The 26,362-nt window shown below is 40.1% G+C and overlaps 2 protein-coding genes across 9 annotated transcripts in view; one reads left to right on the top strand and one right to left on the bottom strand.

Annotated features, from left to right (window-relative positions):
• MCOLN3 (mucolipin TRP cation channel 3) overlaps nucleotides 1–26,362 on the bottom strand; it is a 46,384-nt gene that overhangs the window by 7,913 nt on the left and 12,109 nt on the right. For 3 of the 7 annotated variants that reach the window (XR_010918082.1, XM_067538551.1, XM_067538558.1), the window contains exons 1-7: nucleotides 12,424–12,565; nucleotides 9,384–9,610; nucleotides 7,614–7,781; nucleotides 3,725–3,878; nucleotides 3,007–3,091; nucleotides 2,813–2,909; nucleotides 2,054–2,153 (exon numbers count right to left, since the gene is read on the bottom strand). Coding sequence is in view for 6 of the 7 variants with exons in the window: in XM_067538551.1 (XP_067394652.1) it covers nucleotides 2,054–2,153; nucleotides 2,813–2,909; nucleotides 3,007–3,091; nucleotides 3,725–3,878; nucleotides 7,614–7,781; nucleotides 9,384–9,610; nucleotides 12,424–12,487 (895 nt within the window). In the remaining variant the exon portion in view is untranslated. Of the gene's footprint in view, nucleotides 1–2,053; nucleotides 2,154–2,812; nucleotides 2,910–3,006; nucleotides 3,092–3,724; nucleotides 3,879–7,613; nucleotides 7,782–9,383; nucleotides 9,611–12,423; nucleotides 12,566–12,676; nucleotides 12,807–17,019; nucleotides 17,172–19,671; nucleotides 19,852–26,362 lie in introns of those variants that run through there. The other 4 variants (XM_067538552.1, XM_067538553.1, XM_067538554.1 and 1 more) reach the window with 4 other exon arrangements.
• Nucleotides 16,787–26,362, top strand: part of DNAI3 (dynein axonemal intermediate chain 3) — a 46,889-nt gene continuing 37,313 nt past the window's right edge. The window contains exons 1-3 of one of the 2 annotated variants that reach the window (XM_067538550.1): nucleotides 16,787–16,817; nucleotides 22,400–22,538; nucleotides 25,626–25,667. In XM_067538550.1, the coding sequence (XP_067394651.1) occupies nucleotides 22,415–22,538; nucleotides 25,626–25,667 (166 nt within the window). In that variant the 5' untranslated portion in view covers nucleotides 16,787–16,817; nucleotides 22,400–22,414. Of the gene's footprint in view, nucleotides 16,818–22,094; nucleotides 22,539–25,625; nucleotides 25,668–26,362 lie in introns of those variants that run through there. The other variant, XM_067538549.1, reaches the window with a different exon arrangement.

Here is a 26,362-nt window from a genome sequence, read left to right as displayed (position 1 = left end):
AACATCTTAGAATTAAAGTGATGTAACTTTACTTATTACCACCATCATTCAGCTTTGGCAGACTTATACTTTTTTTTTAGAATGTAAAGACCAGCAGTGTATAAAAATGGCCATACTGGGTCAGATCAATGATCTATCTAGCCCAGTATCTTGTCTTCAGACAGTGGCCAATGCCAGATTTTCTATTCATTCCCTCGGAACAAAGGCAATTGTAAAGTTATCCATCCTGTCCCAGCATCCATAGGTTGACCATGCATTGTGTGAAGTACTTCCTTTGTTTTAAATCTGCTGCCTATTACTTTCATTGGGTGACCCTCAGGTCTTGTGTTATGCAAAGGGGTAAACACCATCATTTCCTTAATCACTTTCTCCACACCATTCATAACATTATAGACCTCTATCATATCCCTTGCTGGTCATCTCTTTTCTAAGCTGATCAGCCCCAGTCTTTTTAAACTATTCTCATATGGAATTTGTTTCCTACCCTTAATCATTTTTGTTGTCTCAGTACCTTTTCCATTTCTAAATGGATCTTTTTTAGATGGGACAACCAGAACCGCATGCAGTATTCAAGGTGTGGGCATACCAGGGATTTATATAGTGGGACTGTGATTTTTTCGTATTTATCCCTTTCTTAAGGATTCCTAAAATCATCATCTTTTTTGACCACCACTGCACATTTTGGACAGTAGTGGTGTGAAGACACACACACATTTAAGGACTCCAAAATCTCTTGCATGGGTGGCAATCGCTAAAGTAGACCAATCATTTTATATGTATAGTTGGGATTATGTTTTTCAATATGCATTAATCAACACTGGATTTTATCTGCCATGTTGTTGTCCAGGCATCCAGTTTTGTGAGATCTCTTTGAAACTCTCCACAGTCAGCTTTGGATTGCTCTTTAAGTAATTTTGTATAGTTTGCAAACTTTGCCACCTCATTCTTTATAAATTATTTAGCCTTTTTTCCCCCCTAAGATGTTGAACAGCATTCATCCTATGTTTAGCTCAATATTCACCATTAACCTCTCCATTCGGGAGAGCAGACCATTTATTCCTACCCCTTGTTTCCAGTCTTAAACCAGTTACTGATCCATGAAAGGACCTTCCCTCTTACCCCATGACTCCTTACTTTAATTAAGAATCTTGGGTGAGGATCCTTATCAATGGCTTTCTGAAAGACCAAGTACACTATATCCAGTGGATCACCTTTTTCAGTGGATCACGTTTGTTGACCCCTCAATGAATTCTAATAGATAAGGGAGGCAACATTTCCCTTTACAAAAGCAGTGTTGACTCTTCCCCAACAAATCATGTTCATCTGTGTGTCTGATGATTCTGTTCTGTACCATAGTTTCAATCAGTTTGCCTGGTGCTGAAGTTGGGTTCTAGAGGCGATCCTGGCAATTACAGGTCAGTAAGCCTTTTTTTAAAAGATTGGCACCACATTAGCAATCCTCCAGTTATCTGGTACAGAAGCAGATTTAAACAATAGGTTACATACCGCAGTTATTAGTACTTCAATTTCACATCCGAGTTCTTTCAGAACTCTCGGATGAATAACATCTGGTTCTGATGACTTATTGTTTAATATATCAATTTGTTCCAAAACCTCCTTTACGGACACCTCCATCTGGGACAGTTCCTCAGATTTGTCACCTAAAATGAATGGGAATCTCCCTCACATCCTCTGCATTGAAGACCAATGCAAATAATTCGTTTAGCTTCTCCGCAATGGCCTTATCTTCCTTGAGTGCTCCTCCTTGACAATCAAGGTCCTAAAGAACAGTTACATGTTTGGATTTTCAAAATTTCAGGTGAAAGTTCAAATGTTAGATTTATGAGCAAAGAGATTCCCTATAACACCTAAATTTGAGACCAACTCTGTTGACACCTTTTTACATAAACTCATCTTAGTTGGCAAGCAAAAATGAAAGAGGGTGAGAAGATGCAATACAACCCTGTGCAGAGCGGATGAACCTTGTATTAACATGACAAGATTTTAAAGGCACCCAGAAATGTCTAAGTATTTTAACTTAATTGTTACTTACTTGATCCAGAAACATGCCAGTCCTTACATTCCCGGATGGCAATATCATTGTCCAGACTTATTTTAATTCTTCCACTATGTGCTTTGTTATCAAATACTATCTGTGTGAAGGACAGTGATTTTGTATAAAGTTACAGGTGCTTACATAAAAAGCTTAGAAATTTTACATACATTTAACAATGACCCATAAAAGAATAATCTTATTCATATAGGATGAAAATTACAAAGCTTGGAAATAATTTCCAATTAAGATAATACTCAAATTTATGTACATAAATATGCAACAGAAAAAGGTAAAGTCTGATTAGTTATTTGCTAGGAATTTACTCAATTCTATTTGTTGGAACATAAATTAAGTCAATTTAAATTACAATCCCATTGTACTCTGAACTGCGCAGAACCATTCTTAGAAGGGCCTATTTAGAGAGAAGGGGAATACACTTCTAGTGTGCTCAAAAGCAGAGGTGTAATTTCTTATACTTGCTGTCTGGTAGCACTGATTAATGGTTTAACAGGAAGGCCTATCAACCTAGGTTGGCAAATGTTTTGTGGCTCCCACAACACCAACCTTCAACTATTTATAGGCTATTGTAAGCTATAGCACCACCTTCCACCCACCCACCCATAATAACTAATTGCTAGTGCCCAACCATCTTTAAAGATGTTTTCATAGTGCGTGTATTATACTGAATATATCAACATATGCAAATCAATAAGAATTACTATGGCAAATAGAAAATATATTGAGGCATCCACTTACTGTCAAAGTAAAGTCATAACAGTCTGGGAGCTCATGGTGACGAACTGTCTGGAGATTGATTGCTTTCAGTTTAAAGCTAAGCTGCACTGTTACAAGTCTGGAAGGCAAAATTTTGAATTAGCTTTTCATAATAGAGGAATTTCTCTCTCACATACACACACACACCCCCCCCCCCCCCCGATATTCCACCTCACCTATGGAAATCCAGTGTGAAATTGAACTTGTGCTTTCCGAGTGTTCTGTTTTCCAAAGGCATCATTGGCTCAACATAGAAACAGTCTGTCATGAAGAAAGCAGCACAAACAACGGATACCAGATGGATTAAGTGTCAGGTTAATTTGTTTTAAACTCCTTTCCTTAAGCGTGCATAAAAGCTATTTACTGAAGTAATCAAAATAGCAATCTCTCTCAAATGGGTCAGTCATTTTAGAGATCTGTTTGCAAGAATATTGACTTCCTTGCACACCAACTCAATGCATTCTTGACCTAAGGCACTCAAAGAATTAAGACTGGTTATTTACTTCCTTACCTCACAGGAATGTTCGTAATTGCATTAATAAATGCAAGAGGCTAACATAATATGGTGATGGATGCCATACCAAAAGCATTGGCTAATGCTAGTGCTATTTTCCTCAACATAAAAGTATTAGAATCACAAGTAATTGTTTTAGAAACATTACAAGGCTTTACATGTTTCACAAATGATAGGTTACAATAGAAGTTTAAAGAAACTATCTGACCAGAGAATCCAGCACACATTATGCAAGAAGAGAAACATTTTAGATTTGTAAATTCCATGACTGTTTAATACAACTACAAAATACTGAGTAGTTTTGGAAAACTTTAAAACAAAAAAGTTTACTGAGTATAAATAAAGAGAGTTAAGAAAAAGAGATAAGGTAGGTGTCTCACCAGTTTCAATGTCTGGGTCGATATCAAAGGTGTCGTTTCCAGGACAGATGCTTCCTCTCTTGTAGAAATATTGACAGATTTCCATAGGTGTCTGTTCTGCTCCTCTCGTCTCATAAGCATGATTTCCAACCGATATGTTGCGCAGTAGTAAGTACTAAATCAAAACAATAGTCAGTCAAACTGAATTTGATGGTGCCTAGACTGCTACATCTGAAAAAGCTAATCAAGATCAGTTTGAATGTATACTATAACCATGTAATTGTTTAAAAGGTCACCTAAAATAATTCAGAAGGGCAACACCAAACTCCTTAACCAGACTTGAGTCCACTAACTTCAAGAGAATTTTGCCTGCACAAAAAGTTCAGGATTAGGTCTTCAACAAGAAGCATTTGTTATTAAAGTTCTCTTACAAATCCCTAGAGTGATGAGGCTAATGCATTATTTTTTGAGGAACCTGGAAATCCTTGGATTAAAGCCACGAGACATGTAAAGTATACTGGACAAACCTCTGAGGCCATTACCAGCAAGTCTGAATACTGATGCATGAAGATCACTAGTACATAACAAGTACCAGCTTTTTCCAAGTAGTCATTGGAGGCCTTCATCTGTCAATCTGATTCAGGATTGGTTTTATCCCAGGCACATGGCAATATTATAATTAGTTGCTTAGCTCATTTTTTTATGTAAATTTGGACTCTCATTTGATCCTGGAGGTACAGTGGACAGATTCTCCCACATGATGTTGTGGTGCTACAAAAAGCAGCCATACTAGCACATTCTGGTCATAAACTTAGCATATCTGACTCTGGGAAGACTACTCAAGATACAAGACCTTGGGATGCCCTACAGTTGACACCAGTTCTTATATTATGCTTCCAGCATAGGAAGCATTGGACACATAGGAGGTGTGATGAGGGTTTTTCTATAGTTCTGCCAATCCTCTGATGCCATTTTGGTTCCTTGGCAGTTTAAGTTTAAAAGAGGCTCCATCCACTATACAGCAGGCCAGATTGTGTGAAAGGTAACACAATCACTCACTTACCAGATTGGGCTCCTATAGGCAAATTTACATTAGACAAGCTCCCTCATAACTTTTAGCCCAGTGGTTAGGGTGCTCACTTAAGTGGGGTAGGGATCTGCCACATCACAAGTTCCTCTCAAGGAATTTGAGCAGGGATCTGCCACCTCTCATATGAGTGCACTGGGCTACAGCCTATAGGATAGTCTAATGTGGGGCTCCCTCAGTCTCCTCTGTTGGAACTCGTCTATTTTGGATAAAATAAATAATGGATCATTGCAGGGAGGAGGAGAGAAAATGCAATTATGTGGCCTGATGGTCGGAGCACTCACCTAAGTGGGAGACCCTGGAACCAATTCCCCTGCTCCTGTGACTTTTAAAAAAATTAATTTATCCAGAGTGGAAAAGCCCCACATCAGAATATCCATTGCTCAGTGGCTACAACAATCACCAGAGGTGAAACCCCTGTTCAAATCCTCTCTTCCCTTAAGGTGGAGTGGGGGTTTGAACTAGGGGTCTCCCGCATCTCAGGTGAGTACCCTACTCACTGGGCTCAAAGTGATGAGGCAGCTGGTCCTCTTCCAAGCCCCACTCCATTGCTAAAACAGCATAGGCACCTAACACAAAGAGATGGTTTGCAGATGAAAATCCTAAACAGATGGAGGCACCTATCACTAAAAGAGGGGCAGGGCTCAGCACACACCTATCATCTTGGCACCTCCCATTGGCTACTTTAGCGGAGGAGCCTCCCAGCACACTAGCTTCAGTGAATCCCATTCTGAGGCACCTATCACTCTCCATTCATGGTACAGGGACCCTAGGTGCCTAATCCAGGCTTTATGAATCCCAGTGATTTTCTAGGAGTCTAAAAAAGGTAGGTGTGGTGATGCTCTGCATGACCATACTTAAGTTGCTTTGTGAATCTCGCTCTAAGTGTTCACACAGAAAAAACTTGAACTAGGTAATCCTGATCCACCTACTGTTGCTACCAGGTATTCTGTACTTTTAACCATAAGTCTCTAGAATAATATCAAGCTGACTATCAGAAAGTCTTACTTAATATCAGGCTTTACAATTTAAACAGATCATGTTTGTTCATCCAGTGTAGAAATCAGATTGTGTGTTGTTCTTTAGACCTACAGAAGTGGCTGGCCCCACGTTAGTTACAGATACTGTATCACAGGGATAGAGTTGGAGTGAGGTACTTATTACTACATAAGTAAGAACCGGAAGACTAAGGCAAAAATATCTATTTACTATAATATTTGCTTTTGCATAGCATGATCAAATAAAATTAAATCCATAATACTCAAACTTCAAACTAGAGAGACACTGACCAATACCCTGTTCATTCGTGTTCTCCCACCCCCTCTCTATCCCACCCCCCTGCCCCCCATGGTGTAGTACACTTTTGAGATGGTGAGGGACCCAGCTTGACTGTTTTACAGGCACAATTTGCACCTTCAAAAGAAATTGCAGCTGCAAGTCAGTATTTGTGTTGATCTATCCCCATTTAGCACCACCAAGATGAGGACTTTATAGACAATTCACTTCTGCGTGCAAAATGCAAACATATTTAAATGTGATAAAGGGAGAGTTCCCCTATGAAAGTGTGGCCCCCTTCTGTCTAGTTATCCCAAAGGGCAATTATGCCAAAATAAATGTTTAGTGGCAAGCAATCCTTGTAGCATTTAAATATAGCACATTTTACTAAAAGTGCTTTTTTTTTTTTTTTTTTAAGTTATTGAATCCATTAGAGAAGTTGTGATAGGTCTATTTGCTTAGTGTTTGGGGGAGAGGGGGAACCAAGTGGAGGCTCTCAGGCAATAAGAAATAGATCACTGGAGGTAACTCACTGGCTTTGAGAATGTAGCCACTCTCTTCCCCAGCTCACTACCCCAATAAAAAAAAGGCTTTCCCTTTAGTTTCACAGAAAAAGAATTATTTGATTCTCTATCCACCTTCACTCATCCCTGAAAATTTTAAGAGATCTGCCAAAACTCAGATTCTCCCCTAGATACAGCTCCACATTGTTTATTTTCTTTGTGGAGTCTTATCCAGTTACCTATCAGAAAGATGGAGTCAACATTCATCCTGATGAGTTTGAGTGACAAACTCCCTTCCTCCAGACTGAGTTTACCACTTCCCCCAGTACTTGTACTCTGCCCAGCAAGCCAGAGACTAGTCATGAAATTGAACTCTGGTCTCTTCTACAATAGTGAGAGAATGCTAATTTTAAATTGAGGAAGTCTTCTCCTTCATACCCATTTTAAATTTAGCTTCATCATGAAATCATTCCCTAGCTGTGAGGGAGCAGGGCATCTTAACAATGGCTGTAGACTTACTGATTTAGTTGAATTTACAACCAAGGACAGTAGCATTACTATATAGCACACAATCTAGCATATAATTCGGAAGTGGCAGACTCCAGTTATGACTCTACATTTGTAGATAATGTCAATCTACTAGCTGCAGTAGGTAACAATGCAAAGTCACAACAGACTATTTAAAAATCTACTAACTCTTTGAATTTATAAAGTTACTAGATGCTTCTGTTAATGACTCAAGTTAAGGATACACGTCTGTTCACTAACTCTCTGCTTTCTTAATTTAGGCAAAGTCAGCATTTTCTCTCCTCTCAAATTTTCCCTCTCTCACACCCCCAAAGAAATTTGGAACTAGGGAACTCTTCCAGCTTTTAAGCTCAATTTCTTTCTAAGACGACCAGTTTCATCTCAGTCTCAGAAAGAGTTAGGAGATACCATCTTTAGCTATTTTGCACTTTTGTGAGAACTTACTCAAGTTTTACAGGCCATTTGGTTCTTTTCGAAGTGGTTTATGTATTAGACATATTGCAATGGAAACTTCTACCTGGTTTATTGCAAAGAAGATCTGATCATAGACATCTGTTTGTGTATATACAGCATAGGTATCATCCATTCTCTCTGTATATCCTTTCAAGAAGAGGTGTTTGAATGCCACAGTGTTCTCCTCCTTGAAGGCAACCACCATTTGATTGCTTAATCCAAAGACTACTAACTGAAAAAGAGATAAAATATGTTTGCGGTCCCTTTAAAAAAGTATAACTACCCTCCCTCTTCTTCACAAAAGCTTCCTATGGACAGCCATAGCTTGATTAGCCTATTGCTAGAAATGGAGCTCCTACTGCCAACTGTTTCTTTTCTACGGGGGGAAAGAGGGGAGAGGTAAGAGAGATGTTGGGAATTCCAGCTTCTCTCTGAAGAATACATAACCTAGAAGATTATTCCTTCAGCATAGCTTCAAACCACCTACTGTATTTGGAAATACCTACAGTATTCTATACTGTCCAGATAGAGGCAGATCTAACAGCTTACAAAAATTATGCCATCCCATCTCCTATCCAAGCTACAAATGAGTCACTACACATGTTTTGATAGTCATACTCTGAGGTTGGAGCTATTTTGGAAGGCAAGAAATACCAGAGTGAATCAACTCAAACAGCTACAAGGTATAGCCAGATCAAGCTTTCAAGTCGTGCTATCACCAGCACAGGGGAAAAAGAAAATCACTCTGGGAGAGGAAATATAGTTGTCTAACCTCTTGCATTCAGGTAGAAGCTGCATTAGCCTAGCATTCTGCAATTACACAAAACAGTTTTTAAACAGACATTAATTCACTTCTAACTGTTCATTAAAAGGTTTTGATTGGATAGCACAAGATCCTGTTGAGAAGTATTACCCTGGGGAGGAAGAGACACTTGTAGGAGAGTTTTATATAGGATTAATAAGTGCCCAGAATTCCCTTTAGTAGTTTTACTGCCAATGAACAGAGAAAAGGGACTTCCAGGAAATAAAATAGTCACTGGACTAAAGGAGAGTTTTACAGCCTTGATGTTCCCAGGAAGTGAAATTTCTAGAGGAGGATAACTAGATTATCAGTAAGTCTGACATTAAGATTTCATCACCCTAGGGCCACACACGAAGACACTAGTAAGACGACCATAAAGATCTCAAGTTACTCATATATGGGCATGGCATATTTGCCCTGGAAACAGTGTCTCAACATTAGTTTGCTTCCAATTTAGGTTCTCCCATGCCCAAATTCTAAGCTACTGTAAGACGACAACAATCCATTTATCAAATGGAAAAAGTAGAATACACACACATGGTTTTCATCAAGGAAACTAAGATTCCTAGAATTCTCTCTCCACTACTCTTGCAGCCTGTGAGACCGTTGTCCTCCATACTCTTGCTTTCACAGCAGAAAGCTGCCAGGTACTCTACTCCATAAGCAGAAATTATGGAAGATCATTGGTTGAAGATAGACAGTTTATGCGCTAATTCTTCTCCCAACGAAAGGAGTCAGAGAATCACATTTTAGTTAGCAACAAAGGTTTGGTCTAGCAATTTAATCTTCAAAGCTGGATAAGAAGGAAAGGATTGAGAGAGAACTTCAGTTCTACTCTTTTTTTTTTTTTTTAAATCACATCTATGTATGTCAGAGGGCTTACATACCTCATTCAAGATTCATAGTCAACACCACACATCATCTACTATAGTTTCAATGCTTCCAAAGTTGCTTATTAAGAGACGCTTAAGTTGGTACCATTATGTTGTGCCAGAGCAAGTAAAAAAAGCCCCTGCTCCAAAAGTAACCCACCTGGATGGTAACCATCACTATTTTTAGAAGTTGAATCCCAAGTTTCCAAGGTTTTCTGCCCCGGGCCCAGAATTTCTCACATGGGTTCATGAAAAAAAATTTAAGTTTCCTTCTAAACTGGTCTTCCAAAAGCAGCTCCTGTGAAACGGATGGCTGTCGTTTGTAGCTGTAAAGATTTTCATCATGAGAGCTGCAGCTGCTTACAGCCACTTCAGCATTTTCCATCTCTGGAAGAAAAACCACCATTGTGTAAGTCAATGGAAAAAACATGCAGGCATGGAATACAGTAAACAGCAGTTCACTTCTGTTATACACAATCAACACTCAAGATTTTAGTCTTCCGATTACAAGCAGATTCAAGATATTTGTATGCTACATTGCTCAAACAGCAAGACGTATTATATGTATTCTTTAGAACTGCAGCAATAACTAGTCTCAGTTAAAGTTTTGAGAAGCCATTGAATTTGGAGATTAAAATATCAGGACCATGATTTACAAGTGACATTTTTGTCTTTGGATAACCGAACTGATTGCCAAAGCTCTGTTTCCCCCCACCCACCAAAAATTAAAAAAATAAAAACCACAAACACACACCACAAATACAAAATAAATTTTAGACAGAGGGAAATAACTCAGAAGGACATTAGTAGTGTGTCATTTTTAAGGGGACTTATCTACCCCACATCTTCCAGCCTGCTGTCTCAACAGTAGAATCAGGCCAAAGGCAAGGACTAATCTTCACCCTTCTGAGTTTAAATGACCCATAGTACTGTCAAATGTCAATTCTTCTTTTCACCAATACAGATAATAGTTTCACAACAACAGATACAGAGGCAGCAACTGATCCAAAACTGAGGTACTGCTACAGTATTCTCAACTCTCATGGCTTTGAGTCTTTGACATTTGGTGTTCTAGAGCACCAAATCCAGAATCAAGTTGTACTTTAAAAAAAGTTACAAAAAGTAATTCTTTATTACATTCTTCCTCACAAAAGCTTCTTATTGTGGTGTTTTGGAGTCAAAGTGAAGAGCTTCACTAAAAACATTTTTATATTTAATAGGTCAAAGGAATAGAATTTTGTTTCTGTTAAATTGTGAAATTAGATTTACTTCCCCTATTCTTATCTGTAGTTTTGAATATACTGGAAAGACATTTTAAATAGACAAAAAAAGTCAAGTTTTAAAGCAACATATGCTAGAAAGTTCTCATTCACAAGTGAATATTGAATTTTTCATTACTTATATTTGATCTTGCCTTCAGTTGTTGTGTGAAGTTATTGTACTCAGCTGAACACAAGTCAGTGTGTGAGATAAGGGTCTGCATGGTATTAATTCCCCAGAGAGTAGGAAAGCACTTTTAAAAGATTAATGTCCTGAAACTCAGCAGAGTTTCTTAATGTTAAAAATGATTATTAGGACTGTCAATAAAACACCAGTTAAAACCGCTCATTATAAATCCCTGTTTTGAAGTCTCTTGTTGCTGTGAGTTTTAGTGTACACAATGGACTCCAATGTCCTTTAACAAGTTTTGACAGTTTTAAAATTAAATCAAATCTTACTTATTGACCTAAAGAAAGCTAATACATCCTCCTTGTGATACAGTACTTCAGGTTTCTGTGGTCAAGTTAAAAATATATCCTCTCCCCCTCCCAACATCTTCAGAACATGGTGTAGGCCATACTCAATAACTCCATTAACTTGCATGCAGCTAGCAATGGCACTGACACTAACAAGCTTGTTGCATTGACAATACATCATATATTTTAGCTCAAACAATCACATCTTCATAAACAAATACTAGCATAGTCTCCCCAGTTCCCACATTGCCATCATAAGTAGTAAAGGAAGTTCTTTTAAGAACAGTACATATGATTTTAGAGGTCATAAACCTACTGTAGGCACGCACACACAATGTGGCTAGAAGAGTATTCACACTTGGTTATATTCTAGGCTACACAGCTGAAAGTGGAAATAGTTCCCAGCACACAGATGTTAGAGCTCTGCTTCCATTGATACAGGTCACTGTATTGTTGATATTTTAAGAACATGTTGCAGGCTTCCATCTCATAGCCATCATATCCCCTAATCATTATGGAATCCTCCCCAGGACTTTGGAATACATGCTAGGGACTGAAATTGTCTTGATAATGCTACATGGGTCATCAAGCAGTGGGGTAGATCTTACATAAGGTCTGGGAAAAAAAATCAAGTATTCCACACATACTACCATTGACTTCAATGACAATTGTGCATTGGTAGAAGGAGCAGGTCTAGCTAGTCAGTACTACAATGCCCAGAGACACAAGCAGCAATTAGAGTTAAAACTCTGATATAGCTTTGGACCTCTTTTGTATAGGGTTGGGTTTAACTCCAGTTTCCACTTAATGAAGTATTTAAAACAAAAACACAACCATCAGACAGGGTATTTAAATAGTAACTTTTTCATTCTTTGTACACCAAAGAATTTAAGAGCAAAGTCTATAGTCTTGTCTTCTACAATGCTCTTCCATGCCAAGTATGTGTGTCTCACCAACCAAGTAATTGTACTAGAGATGACAATGTGCTAAGGCATTGAAAAGGCATTTACAGGCTTTAAAAAAAAAAATAAAAAAAAAAGTTACTTTCCTTCTTATTTTTCAAGCCTGTGACAATTAAGAAATATTGTAGGGTTTTAGGCAGTTTCAACACTATTACCTAGAAACAGTGTTACATGGGTGGCTGTAACTTTTCCTTAAAAGCAAAAAAAGGTCATACTAAGACCTATTCGTAGATAATTTTAAGGGATCACTAGTATATGACAACAGGCGTTGGTATCTATGTTTAAAATGGTTAAAAAAAGTTAACATGTTTTCCAAAATTTTCATTCAATTTGTCACAGTCTAGCACTCCAAAGAAGCTGTAAAATGTCCGAATACATGAAGGAAATAAGCTGTTCTAAGATCGCTACAGCCCTAAGGTGATTTTGCAAAGCCTTTCACTGCAGAGTTTCCCTCAACCTTCTGGGATGAAACATTCCAGAGAGGGACTACACACAAACTGACCTTTTGGAGGATACCGGTAAAAAAACTGCATTTCGCAGTCTGCTCCTGTACTTCTCTCCTCCATGATTGTTACGCTATTTCCCCAGAATAGCACCAACTACAAAAACTGATATATTTACTTATATAACAGCCCCCCTGAAACATTATTCATACAACCTGTCCCTCCACAAACTACAGAGAGCGATCTTATTAGCATCTCTGCAAAGTGCAAGGACACCTGATGCCAATAGCCCGTGCGCAACAACCCACGTACCTACAGCAGCTGGGAAGGTGCAAATTGCTAGGATAAGGAGACCTCAGTTAGGCACTGGCTTCCTAGCTGCACATGCCCCGCTCCTGACTTGTGGTGGAAGGGGACAAGAGAGGAAGACGTTGGTGTCTGTCAGCAGCAGCAGAACTTAATCTTGGGGACTAACTGATACATCAGCAGCACTAGCAGCACGTGATTGCCATTCAGCTTCTCCAGCAGCCTCCTCCCACTGGCAGACTGAATTTCATGGAGATCTGAGTCCTCCTCTGCTCCAGTATTCTTCCTCTCTTCATCTACATCATACCAGATTCCCCGACCAGGATACAATAGTCCTTAAAACTACTGTGAGATGGTGATCTGAGCCACACACCAAGTTACTGCAGCATTTACAGTCATCTTCCTTATCTGTCACTTTAGAGGAGTAGGAGCCTCTTTTAATCCTTTCTCTTCCTGCTTTGGTCTAAAAACGCTATGTAGCCATCTTTTACTTAGTTTACAAAGGACACTGTTGACATAATCATAGGCTTAAAACAAACCTATTTCCCTGCTTGTGTTACCAATAGCACGTTGGTAATCAACATGGAAAGTTCCAAACATCTATTTCACTTGTCATTATTATGATGTTCACTTTTTGCATTTCTTTCAGCTTGGACATCCAGAATCAGTTAAGTCATTGTCATTTTTGTTGATCAGCCATTTCCCTTTCAGAGTCTCACTTCAGTAATGTTTGGGTTGCAAGCACAGCAGGGGAATGTTTATTTGTATAAAAACTAGGTTGGAATTGGAAATTATTCACCCACTAGAATTGTAAACAAAATGGAATGTTTCTAATAACGTTTTTTATACAGTTTAAATTTGGGGCCAACTTTGAACTGAAATGTTACTTTAAATATACCGTGTTAAAAATAATGTTTAGTATGGTAATTATATTATTTTTCATACTCGAGTCTAGTGGAAGGGGTTAAACATAGATGTAGGTTGTTTTCTTGGTACTGTCACTAAATTCCTGTTTGACTTTGAATAAGTCACTTGCCCTCTCTGTTCTAACTTCCCCATCTGAAAATGGGGCTAGTAATCCTGGCCTATCTCACAGAAGTATTGTGAGCTTTAATTACCTACAGTTTGCAAAGTGCTTTGAAATTGTTGGAAGAAAGGCCTTGTAACAACTGATGAACTTTTGATATATGCACTATTACATACTATTTCTTTGAATGTAAAGTCACAGACAGACTGTTATAGAAGATGTTTTGGAATGAATATACACACACACACACAGAGTAATACTAATTCGGCGTCCGACTGGATTTTTTCCCAGTGTTCCTGAGTTGGAAGAAAGAATACACTAGGTTGCAATTAGTTTCGGCTGGATCTTTAATAAAATCTTTCATCTTCCAGTAACAAAATCGTAATTACAAAGAGCAGCCTGCAGAGGGGTGAGCTATGCTGAATGACTTCCATTGACTACAGCCCTGCACAAGCAGTCATAATAAACATCAAATATAATTAACCTATTCAAGTTATTAGCTGGACTTCAAAGAGACAAGAAGACTCTTTCCTGAGGCTCAGTCACTCCCAAGCCACACTACAAAAGATCACTTCGGTACAGCTGCCTAAGGTGAGGGTAGTTTCAAGAAAGACAGAAGCTGCCCTAGGAACAGGTGGATAGTAGTGATCCGCCTGCTGCCCCCTGGCACAGCCTGTGGCAGACTCAACAGGGGCAAGAAAGCCTTTCCTTTATAATTACAAAGGGGGAGAAGAGTGGGACCCTCCTGAGTGTGGGGAAGGGAATGGAAGGAAGGGGCACGCCTGGCTCTAGGCGGTGATGTTGCAGTAGCAGCTGGAAGGCTCGGTCCAGGGTCCCATGGAGCGAGGCACTCACTGCACAACACAGAAGTGGCTGAGCCCCGAAGAGCTAACACTCAAGTAGGGCAATCTAAGCGAGTCTCCTGCGCCTCCGAAAAATATCTACGAGCTGCAGGGAGTGAGGGAGATTTACAGACAAACCGCCTCAGCGCCACGGCTACCTTCCCATCGCTGTGCGGAGAGACTCACAACCCGGCCTTCCAGTGACCCCTAAGCCAGCAGGACCCCAAAACAAGGCGGCCTTTGGGGTCCAGGGCTGGCAGGGGAGGGAAGTGGACGAGCCGCTTGCGGGTGGGGGGGCAGCTCCAGCAGCTGGGAGGGAAGCTTGGCACGGCGGCAGAGGCTATGCGGGAGGAGCAGCACAAAACAAGGGTCTTCCAGGAGCGGGGTGAATTGGGGGGGCGGGTGTCTCCCTCTCTGTGGATGAGACTGGGGGCAGCAGGTCTGCTCCCCATCCCGTCACCTTGGCAACAGACTGCAGGGGTCTGACACCCATCCTCCTTCTCGCAGCCCGGTGCTGAGCCGACACCCCACGCAGGCCTCTCCTTTGCCCCACTGAACAGCGAGCGGAATCCACGACGCGGCCAGACCAGACCCTTCATCCTCCACAGTAAAGAGACTGCAATCCCCAGCATGCTCTGCTCGCGGTCTCTCTCCAGCAGCTACGAAACTAGCGTCGCATAGCATGCTGGGAGTTGTAGTCTCGGTGTCTCCTTTAAAAGAGCCCCGCCCCCGTCGGGCTCAGCCAATCACGGCTCCCCTCGCAGGGGGCGGGTTGAACTCTAAGGCGCCCATTGCCTGGTAGGATCGTCAGTCCTGCTTTGTCCCTGGGCCCTAGCAACGGAATCATCCTAACGACGCCTGCAGCGTGGCCTGCGGCCCTCTTAGCGCAGACCCCGGAGCGGACGGCTGAGCCTGCAGGCAGGTAATGGGGGCCGCACAGGGGCTAAGAGGGGCTCACTTTAGTTGGGGCACCGTTCTGTGCCTCAGCCCCTGGGCGTGGAGGTAGCAGCCGAGCGCAGGGTGCCCATCGGGGAGCCAGGGGGGCACAGAAATCCCCCCCACCCGCCCAGCGTGTGCGCACGAAATAGGAGGAGAAAGGAAAAGAAAATATGGCTTTGGGCACGATTCTGAGTATGTGATTTAATCTCGTTTTGGTGGTTTCTAGCAACAAACACCACAATGTGAAAATGGTCCTGACCCTGGGGCCCAGACCTAGCCTCCCTTTAAACACTATTGCATTTTAACATAGGCAGGTGGAGCGATCACCCTCTTTATTTATTTTTTTATTTTATTTTATTTTAATTGCAGTGTATGCAAAGAGATTCCAGTGTGCAGTGTAGCCTCCACTTAGGTCAAAATGATGCATTGCATGCTGGATCTCTGACAGAATGCACTGTCCACATGTATCAAAATGAACATTCTGGGACCTGCACCTCTGCTCAGAATAAGACAGTATTAGCAAAGACAGCACCTAGAAGGTGGCTGAAAATCTGATCAAAATGGAGCACAGTATGCTGAAACCTGTAGTCAGAACTCCTTGCATTCTCTAGAATTTACCTTGGAATCCACACACTATTGCAGGATTGTGCTCCAGGATCTAAGTTTTTATTTTAAAAGTATTATCTTTCTACTCCCTGTAGTTGCAAAAAAAAACCTTGAAAATGCCAATCTGGTGTAAACTGATGCATTGCAATCTTCCTGAGTCTATAGCCATCCAGAAACCTTCTCTCTCAGAGGTCTGCACTGCTCCCTGCTTTCCAGTGCAGTGACTGACACCTAAATATGACATTTTAAATGTCAGTACTATTACATTGCTGATAATTTTATCGAAGAAATATTCAGATGATATTTCACAATCTCTGACAGTCTCGAACTGCCTCCTTATGTCATTTCAAATGGCAAAGGCCATCTGGCACCTAATCAGGCCCTGATTCAGGAAAGTATTTTAGTGTGTGTTTGACTGCTGTGGAACTAGTCTCATGCTCAGGTGCTTTCTTGGATGAGGGCCTCAATTGCCAAAAATTCTAGCTTCATGCCAAACAACTTCTATAATGCAGTTGTACATTGTCAATACATATATCTGGGGCATATTGAAAACTGAGTGTAAGGCAGGTTAAATAAAGTTAATCAAAATAAACACGGGTCTTCTGTACAGATTTGATCATTCTTAACTATTGTTAACAATAGAAGCTATTTTTTTTCTAGGCAGAAGTGTGCTTTTTAAATTGCCAGTGTCCCTTTCATTTGGATCTGGTGACACAGACAACAAAAAAACAAAGTAAGTTTTTGATCCGTTGCTTGCACTGTTTTGTTATGTATAAGTACATTTGATGATTCAGTTCTTTTAAATTGTAATAAATCATAATTTTAAATTAGTAATACACACAAACATGACCTTAAATGGTTCAATTAGGTCACTCATTAATCATTCTTCCTTCTCAGTTTAGACAGCATTCATTGCATTGCTGATAACTAATCACCTTTCTCCTTCTGTGGCACCAGCAATTTTGTGGATTTGTTTCATAACTCTACATTTTTCAGTCCATTAAACAAGGAGAACATTCTGATCTTCATTTTTCTTCTGAGAGTCTAAGGCTCAGGACAACACGTCAATTCCATGATGCCAATTAATCTGCAAAATTTCAAACACAAAGTTGTCAAATATTTACAAGTCTGCTTGGACATTACCAGTTAATATATTATCTTGTTCTGACAATCTGTGCTGAAAACTAACTCCTCATAGTTTATGAAAGATTTTAGATAGTAAATTACTTGCAAATCTGGGCAATAACAGCCAACTGATAAAATGTCTGGTTTATTTAATACAGGGGTTTATGCATGATATTATGTTTTCAATAACTATTCTTTGTATACATGTTTTATACACTCTCCAATTATTTTTTTAAGTTCAGTGTTCAGGTATTTAGTAAATGTTGCTTCTAACTAACCCCAGCTCTCAAATAGAGAAGCATGTAAATATGCAAAACTGTAAATGAACATGACTCTTATGAAAGTATTACATTTGGGTATTCATAGACAGATATACGCAATGGTGTCCTACTCTTATGCAGTATAAGAACTCAGAGAGATCTCTCTGTGAGGATAGGAACTAAACATGGATGAAGCATTTCTGCTTGACATTAAAAATTAAACTCTTGACCTCTTCTGAAAAATGCACAGTGCAAGATTCTTATTTAGATTGTAAGCTCCCCTGGGCCAGAGACATTTATTTTCCTGTGTTTTGTGTATTGCTGACTATACTCTCAGTGCTTAACAAAAAGTGACTAAAAAATTTTATTCAAGTAATTGTTAGTGAATGTTGTACTTAACTTGGCAGAATAGATACTTGGTAAGGCTGATAGGGCCTATTTATGGTTTCTGCTGCATTTTTCTAAGAGAAGGTGAGACAGCATAGTCTAGTGGCTACTGTTCAGGAATGAGAATCAGAAGACCTCACTTTTAGTCCTTACTCTGCCACTGGCTCAACTTTGTGAGCTGAGGCAAGTCACTGAGGGCCACATTTTCAAAAGTGTCCTCTAATTTTGGGTGCCTTACTTTTTTAGTTTTCTGTTTGAGACACTACTGTATCTGAACTTAGGGAATCAAATTATGGAGGTGTCCAAAGTAGAGGCAAGTCCTAAAAATGTTGGCCTAAGCTTATACACTAAGGACCAATAGTTTATAGGAGATCCCAGCATAATACCAAAATGAATGTTATAATATTTTAGAGACTTTGATTCATGTCAGCTACTCACAGAGGCTCGTAAAGGTTAAGGGCTTGATTCACCACTTCACTGCACTGTGTATAGTCACATACCGCTGCGTAGTATGTTGCCAAATCAAAATGGTAGCATTTGACATTTACTTTGGACAGATGTAAATGACAGAGGCCTGATTCTGCTTTCAGTGAAATCTACAGAAGTTATGCTGTTGACTTTAGTAGGAGTAAGATCAGGCCCCTAGAGTGTCCTAACTACAGACAATCACATGCCCTTAGAATGATAAATTCTGAGTCAGAACTGATCTATTGTTTGCAATATTATAAAGAAAGGCTAATTAGATTTTTTTTCTAACTGTATTGTAATAAGTGTATGTTCATCTGTCTCCCAGCTGGTACTGGGAGGTCTTGTGCATCACCAATGGAACACTAAGCAGACCCTATGGGATCCTGATTTGATCTCTCACCTTGCATCTCAGTTACCTTTCACACTCCCACTCCCCCTTGTGACATTCCTGCTGACTCCCCATGTGTCTCTATGACCTCTTAGTTGTACAGAAGATAAAGGGGGAAGAATTAAGTTAACTGGAGAGATTTTTAAATTTATTTTAAAGAGATTTGTTTGTTAACTCTCTTTCTCAGCGTGGTAACTTTAAATTCAAGTGAAAGAATGGAACACAGGGATGTCTTATACACTATTATTCCTTGTAAGTAACTATCCTAAAAACAGCCATATGATTAATCTCAGATATTTCACTAGTTCCTCTATTCATGTGACTTATGGTTTTAATTACTCACTAGAAACTAATCAAAATTTCCTATCTGGATTTATTTCAATATCTAATAAGGAAGTGGTGAGGTAAGGGAATGTGACTGTACTATATATTCAATGGTTCATCTTGTCCTCCAATTAATTTTCAGAATTACTGTCCTCTTTGTTTGTGTTGGAAGATAGTCTCTTTCATCCAGGAGCATCCAGCCTCTGGCTCAAGTTAGAATAGCCACAGGATCCCTTTGTAGGATCAGGACCACAGGCAGTGCCAGTGGGCAACAGTTATTTTAAATTTACAAGGATATGGATTGTTATTCAAATAACAAATATCACAGGATCTTTTTCAGGGGATAAGGCAACAAGCCGCCTTTATTGTGAATACAGAAATTTGGTAAATAGTATCAATAAAAAAGTATCAACACTGTAACAACATCAATATTGTTCTTTACTTAGTGAAATAGTATCAATAATGTAAATACTAGGAAAACAGTATCAACATTGTATCAATACTACAATTACAGAGATTCTTGTTAATAAAATATACTTCCTTGACACTTTTCAATTGGTACTTTCATTTACACTCACACACACTGACAGGCATACACAGACAGGGAGACAGACAAACATACATAGGGGTCTCACAGATGTTATAGTTACCAGCCTCTTGGTTCTCGTGGTAGTCACTGGCCTTAAATACAGGTGTTGCCCATCATCACTTGTCATTCCCATGCTCTGGCAAGAGAGGAAAAACAGATTGTTTCTAGATTATAGTGTTCTATCTTGTTCATGGTGAATCAGAAAACGGGAGGGGGAAGCCAAGTTCTGTTTAAAAAAAAAGAGAGAGAGAGAGAGAGAGAATTATGTTTGAGCATGACCTGATTCCCACTGAAGTCAATGACAAAATATATATTGATTTCAGTGGGAGCTGAATTAGGCCCCATATCTAGAATAACAGATCACCAGTTCTACTTCTCTTCGATAGTGGTTGTCTCCAAACTAAAATTTTACATGTTCTGGATGATGTACAGCAGAATATATTTGATTTCTTGTTCCTTCAATAATGATTTGAGAGTAGTGGCATAAAAAAGAGAAGCACCAAGTTTCTCAATTTGGGAAGGAAAGATAGTAAACTAAAAGATAGGATGACCCTTTAAGATACAAACACATAGATCTAGACTTATATCTTGCAATGTACAAGCCATTGTAGGCATCTCTTTCAGTTTTTCCACTGGGAAGTCTCTAAGCCTCCAGTATCATTTTATTTTATTTAAACCTCACCTACCTTCAGCCTCAGGTCCTTTGTGGTGAGCATGCTGTCTATCTGTCCAAAGATAGGATGGAGCTTCCTTTAGAGCTCACCGGTGACTTTCTGGTAATAAATGTTGTAACATGACAGAGTATTGAAAGGCACTTCCTCTGCCCCATGATATGAGTGCACTACCTTTCTGTTATTACTATTAGTATTGTGGTAACATCCAAAACAGACTAGGTGCTGTACAACCACTTATGAAGATATTTCAGATTTGTATCCCCACATGATAGAGACTTTATGGCACAATGAAACTGCCACTCCAGGCTTCGTTACTTACACTTAAATCTTCTGGTTGTTCACTAATAATATCTGACCAAACTGGTTGTAAAAATTGCTAGTTAATTGGATGCTATGTGTATGTTTTCCACATGATGGTGCTGAAACTGTTTCATAGTTTTTTGTTTTGCCTTGCCCAGCTCTTAGTGCTAGCAGGAATCTACATTTATATTGCACAGAATAGACAGTTCTTATAACCTGTTATCTCTGCCATTCTAATTATTTTTAATATTAAAATAATTTTCATTATACATGTGAAAAACTATGTTGGATTATTTCAATGGAAAAGAAGGCAGAATCAGAAAGCTGTTTTCTTTTGATTTTTTTATGTATTATGACTATGGTGGCCATTCTGAAGCAGAAAAGAGACTCTATTCTTCTTTCCTAAATGCTGTCTCCTATCTTTTGGGGTTGATCGGAGAGAAGAAGGAGAATGAAATAAGCTGGACGGCCACTGGTTGAGCCACCAGATGTGAGCAGAGAATAATGAAATCAAAGAAGAAATATGTGTGACCTGTATGTTGTAACTAATTGTACAGTTGTTCAAGTTTGTCCTTAACAGAGTCAAACAAAAAAGTCAAATAGTGAAAAGTTGTCAGTTACTGTAGATTTACAGTGGTGGGAATGAGAACAGAATCTGGGCCTACAGTTTTTTCACACATTCTACCTCATGTGTGATTTGTGGATATTGAGGCTCCAGGCTAGATTGAAGGAAAACAGTGCTGGCAATGTCCAGCAATTGAAATGCTAATGTTAATTGACAATGATGAACAGTAAGAACAGCATGGTTTGCTTGACTCAGTGAGTCCTGACTGAACTATCTATAAATCCCTCATTTCCCCCTGTGATAAAGAAAATCATGGTCAGAATGGCATATCAATTAACTGGTAATTGTAACTATACTTCTCTGATCTTATCTTCACTGTACTGGTATCTACCATCCAAATGTGGTAGATACCTGTCTTCAAGAAGTTTAGGTGAGAGGAAGGAGTGAGACACTGAAAATTGTAGGTAGCACAGTTTTGTTCATGTTGAGCTGTGTTGAGACAGTAGCTTCAACAAATTCCAGTTAGAGTAAAAGCACAGATAAATATCCCTTCTGGTAATACTCTGTACATCACTTCTAACTGACAAAAATGCTGTGCGCAGCTATGCTACTGTCTATGTTTAGAAATACTGGGACAAAGAATTACATCGATGGTACTTCACAAGTTTCATGAAGACTAGCAAAAGTACACAGCTTTGTCAGTGTGTTAAACCTACTCTAACAATGTTACTTACCTTTTTAATTATTCATCCCTGGAACTGTCAATGTTATAACTAGTCTACTAAGAGCTCGTCCACATGGCACAGCAATGTGCACTAGAGGGGTATGATTTCTAAAGCGTACTGCATTGCATGCTAACTGGCCCATATAAATGCCGCTGGCACTCACTAAAAGTTCCCTAGTGACTGCACTCCGTTAATGCACTATGGAACTTTTAATGCCAGTTTGTTCACAGCACATTGGTGCACTTTAGAAATCATATGCCTCTAATGTGCATTGCTGGGCTGTGTAGACAAGCCCTAAAACAGAAGCAGAAGCACTTTTCAACTATAAGATGCCACTTCAAAAGTACATTAAGTTTGGAACATAAACTTTTAGACAGTCCCTTTGGACATGGATGAAAACTACTTTAATAAGCTGCGTAAATGCAAGCCTTGGCCAAAATTCTCACTTTGGCCAGTGGCAAACTTGAGCCTTCGATTACAATTTATTAATGCTATATAATATCTTTCCAGACAGAAATCTGAACAATGTTAGAAAGTCCAAAATCCAGTAAGTCCTCTGTACTAAGTGCCAAAGGCTCAGCAAAGAAACTGAAAATTAAAGGAGACACCAAAGCGAAAGGATCAGCCAAAGGCAAGCGAAAACAGCTTGGTATGTATGATACTATGGAGGTAAAGAAAGATGTTGCCTGGATTTACATGGCAGCTACTTACATTGCTTGGCCTAAAATGTTGCAAATATACTAAGTACTTTAAAACTCACAAATTTTGCACCAATGACTGGGAGACCTGTTATGAATTATGACAATTTTGTGAATTAGCAGGTAAGTGACCAAAAACATAGGTAACATGAACATTACATCACACAATTTATTTTTATTAATTTAGAGAAATGTAGTTTATGCTTACTGTGTGGCCTAATGGATAGAGCACTGGACTGGGACTGGACAGACCTGGATTCTATTCTCTGCCACTGGGCTGATGGGTGACCTTAGGCATGTCATGTTATCTCTCTGTGACTCAAGTTTCCCCAACTATAAAATGGGGATAATGATGCTTATCTCCTTTATAATGCATTTTGAGATCTATCAATGAAAAGCAAATGAGAGCTAAGTATGATTGATTATTATTGCTTTACTATGAAGAGAGAGGTTTACATACAGGAAAATAATGAGGTAGCTCTGGTGCCACTATGCAGAAAATGTTAAGTGTTTAATATTTAACACCATAAATGTACTGTAATATTTTTAAAAATATAATGAAGTCTCACTGTAATAACATGCAACTTTACTGTTTTGCTCTTCTATTAAATCTTTGCTGAGAAGTGGGAAGAGACAGTTAGCAAAGTGCAGGTTAGTGAGGCTCTTCTGTATATTGTAAGGGAAGAGTTTCTTCAATGGTTTATGCAAATTCACCAAAGAGGCCACAATGTGCTATCAAAGTGTGTGTCAAAACTGAGGTCAGCATGCAATTGCACTGTTCTAAGGGGAGCTGTGCTAGAGTCATGTCTAGAGAGGGCCAACTGAGCGCAGCAGAAACCAGAACGGAAACACACCTCCGTGAATGGTATCAATAAAAACCTCGTTAATTAAAGCAATTATCAACACTATCAACAATAGGCTAGTATCCTAGGGTCAGTTCATGAATGTAGACTGCAGGCTTGTGTCCCCAGCCCAGGAAGGTCTGAAACCACAGCCAGAGTCTGGATCAGGGCTTGTTTTCTCAGGTCTTCACATTATTCAAACACAAAACTCACAAAGTAATGCTAAAGAAAGCTATTCTCCAGTCCTTCTGGCTGTCTGCCTGGGACTGTGTTTACACTACAGAGGCTATGCCAGCACAACTATGTCAGCACATGCTGGCATAGTCCCCAGTGCAGACACAGCATACACCAACAGAAAGCGTTTTTCTGCTGGAATAGGAACACCACCTCCTCAAACCACATTAGCTATGCCAGCACAAGCACTCTTCTGTCAGCATAACTGTGTCTACACGGGGGCATTTATTGGCATAAATCAGGCCTGGGAGTCCTTTGCTTGAGGGTCTGGCACTGGAGCCAACCTCCTTTCTGTAGGTTTTTCTCTCCCCTGAGCTAATTCAGCCTTTATAGGAATCACTAGCCCCCTGCCTAGCTGCATCAGGTAATCCCATCTAAGACGACCAAACACTTGTTCTTAAAGGGGTTCAGCCTCAGAGTAAGGCTGGCTGGCCCCGGGCTTGCTGACCTTAAAGGCTAGCACTCAGTTACAGTGTGAAACAAAAGACTCCCATTTGCCTTCAGTCTGCTCTCATCCCTTCCTTAGCCCTCGCGGAGTCTTCTTTAGCCTCATGGAAGCTCTCTTTCACTTACTGAGCTTTCAGATAGTTGTGACCTAACTCAGAGGGCACAACGACAACAAGTGTAAAGCTGGTCCCTCACCACATGGCCAATCTTCCCACTCACCAAGTGAATGAACATCAGGTAGCCTGCACTGCTCTTCCCATCAGGAATGACCCACCGCTCTTCTCTCTTCTGAGTAGGCTGTAGTTCCCAGACTGCTAGGACTAGATTTCTTCCAGGCTGATAAAAGTAACCTTCCCTTTTTCATGGCAGCCAGTTCCCTGAAAACTGATTCCTCCTTTTCATCACTTCTTCCCCTCCCAGTTGATATGTTTAGTGCAGTGTACTTTTCCTGTTGCGTGCCCCCCCACTTACCAGTAATGGAATCTGTCCATGGCTTCCCCCCCCTCCTCCAGTACTGCACAGTTGACTCAGCAGAGGAGTTTGGGCTGAAGATGGATCTGGGGCAGAACTGGGGATGGGAGGAGCTATGGCTAGAAGCGGAGCTGGCCTGGGGGTGAAGAGGGAATGAGGGCAGAGCTGGGCTGGGGGCAGAGTAGGGGCCAGAGTGGAGTTGCAGTTGGGGCCAGAGCTGGGCTGGGAGTGGAGTGGAGCTGTGACTGGGTGCAGAGCAGGGCCGGATGGCACTCCATGCCCACCTCCCATGGGCACTGGCCCGGGCTCTGCCACACCCCCCCTTGAATGTTCCTTCATGCCCGCCTTTGGGGGCACACCCCACAGTTTAGGGGCCAGTGGTCTAATGGGTGTTACGCAGCAGAGTAGACAGCAGGCCACACCATTAATCTCTTCCTGCCCTGACTTCCATTGTACGGTTTGTATACCCCATCACATGAGCTCAGAAATGCACAATTACTCCTGGACCTCCGTGGCATGCATAGGAAGCTTACCCATTCCACTACCCTTTTAGAAAGGGTGTAACATCTGCTCCTCTGCATATCAGCCAGCTTTACTGACCAAAGTGTTTAGGGGTACCTGGCCATTTACCATCCCTTTCAGTCATGACCATTTCTGGGTGGCAAGTTCCCCAAGGGATGCTATCAGGTAACAGTTCCTGTGCTCAGGAGAATGCAGTGGCTGCATTTGTGCCACAAGTTGGGAGATTTCCTCTTCGTGTTGAGCACCTGTTCACCATAAACATGAATTTTACATTTATCTCAAAGAAATATCAATGCCTCATTAGAACACAGACTCTCATTCTAATAGGATTTGGTAGTTTCATAACATCTAAATTGAGTAGAAAGTGTGTTGTGCTTCTTCTTCACAGGTTAGATTTTATACATTATAAAGAATGTGTTGCCACTTGTCGTATATTACCCTACCAAGTTAAAGATGTACCAGGATAACTAGTGTATTAGGATTTTTAAAATGCCAACTTAACATCGTGTTATTGTATTTCAGGTAAAAAAGATGAGGAAGTTGACGTATCTATGGCTAGCATAGGTAAGTTCCATTATTGATCAGGATTTATGGTAATAATTTTAGAATATTTTACACCAACCATATCATTGAGGTCAATAATGTGGAATAATAAAGAAAGATGAATGCTATGGATGGGAAAGAATTAGAAACCATGAAAGAGTACATCTGCCTGAACTAACTAGTACAGTACAACTGTCTGATCAGCAGGCAGTTTGGTGAGGAGAGTTGGATCAGAATAGCTTTCCTAAACTAAGAGCCTATGTTATCAGGAGTTGAAAGGAGAAGAGGACAGCTTGTGCTAAGACGAGTGGGGGGACGTGATTGTCAGGGGGAAGTGAAGTGTATTCACAGGATGATATTATTGTAAATTACCTGCAGTCAAAAGAAAAACTTTAAATATTTTATTTAAATGGTAGAGTTCCTTTAATCGTTTTTAAACCATTATTAAATCTGGTTGGAAACTGATTTACAGTCCATTCATTGGGGTCTACCGTTAGCAGCACCACAAGTAAGAACCTGTTTCAGCAAGGCAGTGGCTTGCAGAAGTAGGCAAAGAAATTCCAACTGCCATTTAAAAACTTTAAAAAGAATTCACATGATGTCAATCACTTATTCTCTAACCGAGACTCTTCTAAAAGTCCACAAATACAAACGCAAGGCTTTTCCAAACAAATGGCACAAAATTGGTTGTGTGGGGTAACAAAGGTTTCATTGGC

The sequence above is a fragment of the Emydura macquarii genome, unplaced genomic scaffold (genome assembly GCF_026122565.2).
Source record: "Emydura macquarii macquarii isolate MOO-44397 ecotype Brisbane River unplaced genomic scaffold, CSIRO-AGI_Emac_v2 contig_480, whole genome shotgun sequence".
NCBI lineage: Eukaryota > Metazoa > Chordata > Testudines > Chelidae > Emydura > Emydura macquarii.
The sequence above is the reverse complement of the archived record's forward strand: the minus strand, read 5'-3'. Positions and strand labels throughout refer to the sequence as shown.